This window comes from Lycium barbarum, chromosome 7 (genome assembly GCF_019175385.1).
Source record: "Lycium barbarum isolate Lr01 chromosome 7, ASM1917538v2, whole genome shotgun sequence".
Taxonomy (NCBI): Eukaryota; Viridiplantae; Streptophyta; class Magnoliopsida; order Solanales; family Solanaceae; genus Lycium; species Lycium barbarum.
This window is the reverse complement of record NC_083343.1, coordinates 65,437,993-65,441,405: the sequence shown is the minus strand read 5'-3', so window position 1 is coordinate 65,441,405 and position 3,413 is coordinate 65,437,993. Positions and strand designations below refer to the sequence as shown.

The following is a 3,413-nucleotide window of genomic DNA, read 5'->3' as shown; positions in this document are numbered from 1 at the left end:
AATTGAAATAAAAAAGAAATAAGAAGAGGAGAAAATTAGATACAAATAATGAATCGTAATTGAAATAGAAAATAAAGTTCAGGTTCGAATTCCATAGAATAGATAATGCAGCTGAGATTGTCTATAATGATAGACAAATGAAAGACTTTCTCAAGATTCTGATTCATCCACTTGAGATTTTTAAACGAAAATAGGTTGGGTGAGCTTGCAAATTCGCTCAGTCTCATTGAATAAGTAAATAATTGAATTGGTTCAAGTTCAGTTGCATGGTGCCAACAAAATTGAGTGTTAATTCCCATTTTATTGAATTAACCGATCGACGTGCTAGCGGACATTTTTTTTAATTCGATAATTTTTGAAAAAAACATTTTGACATATTTATTTATTTTATTATTATGAGAATCAATCCTACTACTTCTGGTTCTGTTGTTTGCACACTTGAAAAAAAAAAACCTGGGGCGTGTCGAACAAATCATCAATCCGGTACTAGATGTAGCCTTTCCCCGGGGCAAGATGCCGAATATTTATAACGCTCTGGTAGTTCAAGGCCAAGACAGTGTGGGTTAACTAATTAATGTGGCTTGTGAGGTACAACAATTATTAGGAAATAATTGAGTTAGGGTTGTAGCTATGAGTGCTACAGACGGTCTAACGAGAGGAATGGAAGTGATTGACACAGGAGCTCCTATAAGTGTTCCGGTCTGGGGAGTGACTCTGGGATGAATTTTTAACGTGCTCAGAGAGCCTGTTGATAATTTAGGGCCTGTAGATACTAGTACAATGTCTCCGATTCATTTATCTGCGCCTGCTTTTATACAGTTAGATACAAAATTATCTATTTTTGAAATAGTAATTATAGTAGATCTTTGCTCAGACTGATCATCTATCTGAGGGTGAAAATCTATATTGAGATCCAATCGAGTACCCAACTCGGCCTGCAAAGTCCTCCAGAAACGGGACATAAACTGAGGGCTTGTATCAGAGATGATGGAAATAGTAACTCCATGCAAATGAACAACTTTGCAGATATAGATCTGGGCCAACTTTTCTGTGGTGTAGGTAACCCGAACGGGGATGAAATGAGCAGACTTAGTAAACCAGTCAACAATAACCCAAACTGAGTCACACTTTCCCAGGGTCTTTGGAAGACCCACAACGAAATCCATGGAAATCCTCTCCCACTTCCACTCGGGATTGGGCATCCTCTGAATCACACCACTAGCTCGCTGGAGCTCATACTTGACTTGCTGATAATTCCCACTCTCTGACTCTCTTTTCAAAGTCCTTTTTCATCTTTCCCTTGCGATACTTGTTCGCTATCGGTCTCACGCCCGTATATATCCTTGGACGGAATTCACCGCCCTACCAACAAAATCGGTAATATCTCTCCTGATACGACCCCACCAGTAGTGCTGTCTCAAATCAGGATACATCTTGGTAGCACCAGGATAAATAAAGTACCTCGAACTGTGGGACTCCTCCAAAATCGTCTTAATCAAATCCTCAACACGAGGAACGCAAACACGTCCCTTTATCCTCAATACTCCCTCACTCTCAATCATGGCTTCCTTGGCCTTACCACTCAAGACCTTATCACGAATCTTTCACAACCTCACATCCTCAAGCTACTTTTCCTTAATCTGATTCAAAAGCGACGATCACGCCTCAACACAAGCCAACACTCTACTCGAATCGGAATTGTCAAACCTCACAAAACTGTTAGCCAGAGTTTGAACCTCCATGGCTAAAGGACGGTCCAAAGTGATCAATCGAACCAAACTGCCCATACTCACTGACTTCCTACTCAAGGCATTGTCACGACCCAACCGGAGGGCCATGACGGGCACCCAGTGCTAACCCACCCGAGTACCTCTTATCGTACTCTCATATTCACATCTAGGTGAGCCACATGGGTTACTCATAATTTATATGCATCAATAGTGCTAATCTCGTTGGGCAACAACACATTTATATCATTATCAATAACAATGCCCATATCCATACATACAAGCCGACGAGGCTATCAAAATGATATACAAAATATGAGCCAACAAGGCTAAGGACATCTAATCATATACAACTGTCTACGAGATTCTAAGAAGAGTAGAGTATGTCACATCATATAGGCGGGACAGGACTCCGCCATGCCCATAGGTATGTACACAAAAGAATAATACCAAAAGTTGTAGCTCCGGATGAAATGGAGCTCCTCTGTGCAGTCCCTGAATAAGATATCTATCAACCAAGCCTGTCTCCCTGTCCAGCTGCGGGCATGACGCAGCGTCCATAAACAAAAGGACGTCAGTACGAATAATGTACTGAGTTTGTAAAGCATAATCAACATCATAACAGGAGCATAAGAGACAGCATAAGTAATAGCATAAGATGGGAGAATCAGGAGATAGTAGCCATCATCGTAATTACTTACTTGTCTTTCATAGGGACCTTCCATTTCTGGTGCGTCCTTGTGTACATACATACATATATATATATATATATATATATATATATATATATATATATATATATATATATATATACAAATATCCATATCCGTATCCATATTCGTATCCTTATTTATATACATATTCGCATCCATAGCATACCCGACCATGAAGGTTCGGTGGTTTCACATACCCGACCATGACAAGGCTCAGTGTCGTACATACCTGGCCCAACCAAGGCTCACTGTTATCCGTACCCAACTACAGTGGTGTGCGCGTGATAGGTATCATACCTGGCCATATGAGCTCGGTGTTACATAATGGTCATACATACTTAAATCCGTATACGTAGGAGTTCATGAGTATCATCGTCATCATTGACATCATAATTTTCGTTATATCTAGCCTTAGAGGATCAAATATCATATAAAAGAAACAATAGAATCGTGAACGTATCGAGAATCATAAGCTTTGGTAATCTTAGGGATAGAGTCATTTGGAACACATTATGGAGCTCATGAAAGAATATATAAAGTAAGGGAACCACGCCTTAATGAAAGAAGGGTTAGACTTACATACCTCTTCATCTCAAATATTTAACGTTCACCGTTGAAGATTGAGTAATCTACATTTAGAAGGATTTTATACCATGGTTAAGCCTTGATGGTCGTCTTAAATTAAAACTAGAATGATTCATGATCTAATGAAAATTGGGCAGCATTTCCCCTATTTTGTCAACTTCTACCATATCACAAAACAATTCCCAACAACCACAATAACATCCTTAATATACTCATAATATCATAATCAAGTGATCAGACTTCGTTAAGCCTTCAAAATTCATCCGTATATTTAACTTATGCTAGCCACTTCATACCCATTTTAGCACATTTTCATATAATGCTTCTCATCACCATTATTACCTCCCATAGCAAGATTATATCCATATCATACTAAGAATCATAACTC

At 39.1% G+C, this 3,413-nt stretch overlaps 1 protein-coding gene across 1 annotated transcript; it reads right to left on the bottom strand.

Moving 5' to 3' along the window:
• Window positions 1-791: 791 nt before the first annotated feature.
• Window positions 792-1,562, bottom strand: LOC132601514 (uncharacterized). The gene is made up of 2 exons (XM_060314594.1): window positions 1,359-1,562; window positions 792-1,139 (listed from the first exon to the last, which is right to left on the bottom strand). The coding sequence occupies exons 1-2, from the start codon at window positions 1,560-1,562 to the stop codon at window positions 792-794; spliced, it is 552 nt and encodes a 183-aa protein (XP_060170577.1).
• Window positions 1,563-3,413: the final 1,851 nt, after the last annotated feature.

Bases quoted from the DNA above. Each gene is read 5' to 3' on its own strand.
- LOC132601514 (XM_060314594.1), bottom strand. From the start codon at position 1,562: ATGATTGAGAGTGAGGGAGTATTGAGGATAAAGGGACGTGTTTGCGTT. The intron at 1,140-1,358 runs GTGAATTCCGTC...GGTCTTCCAAAG, and splicing joins CCGATTTTGTTGGTAGGGCG to ACCCTGGGAAAGTGTGACTC.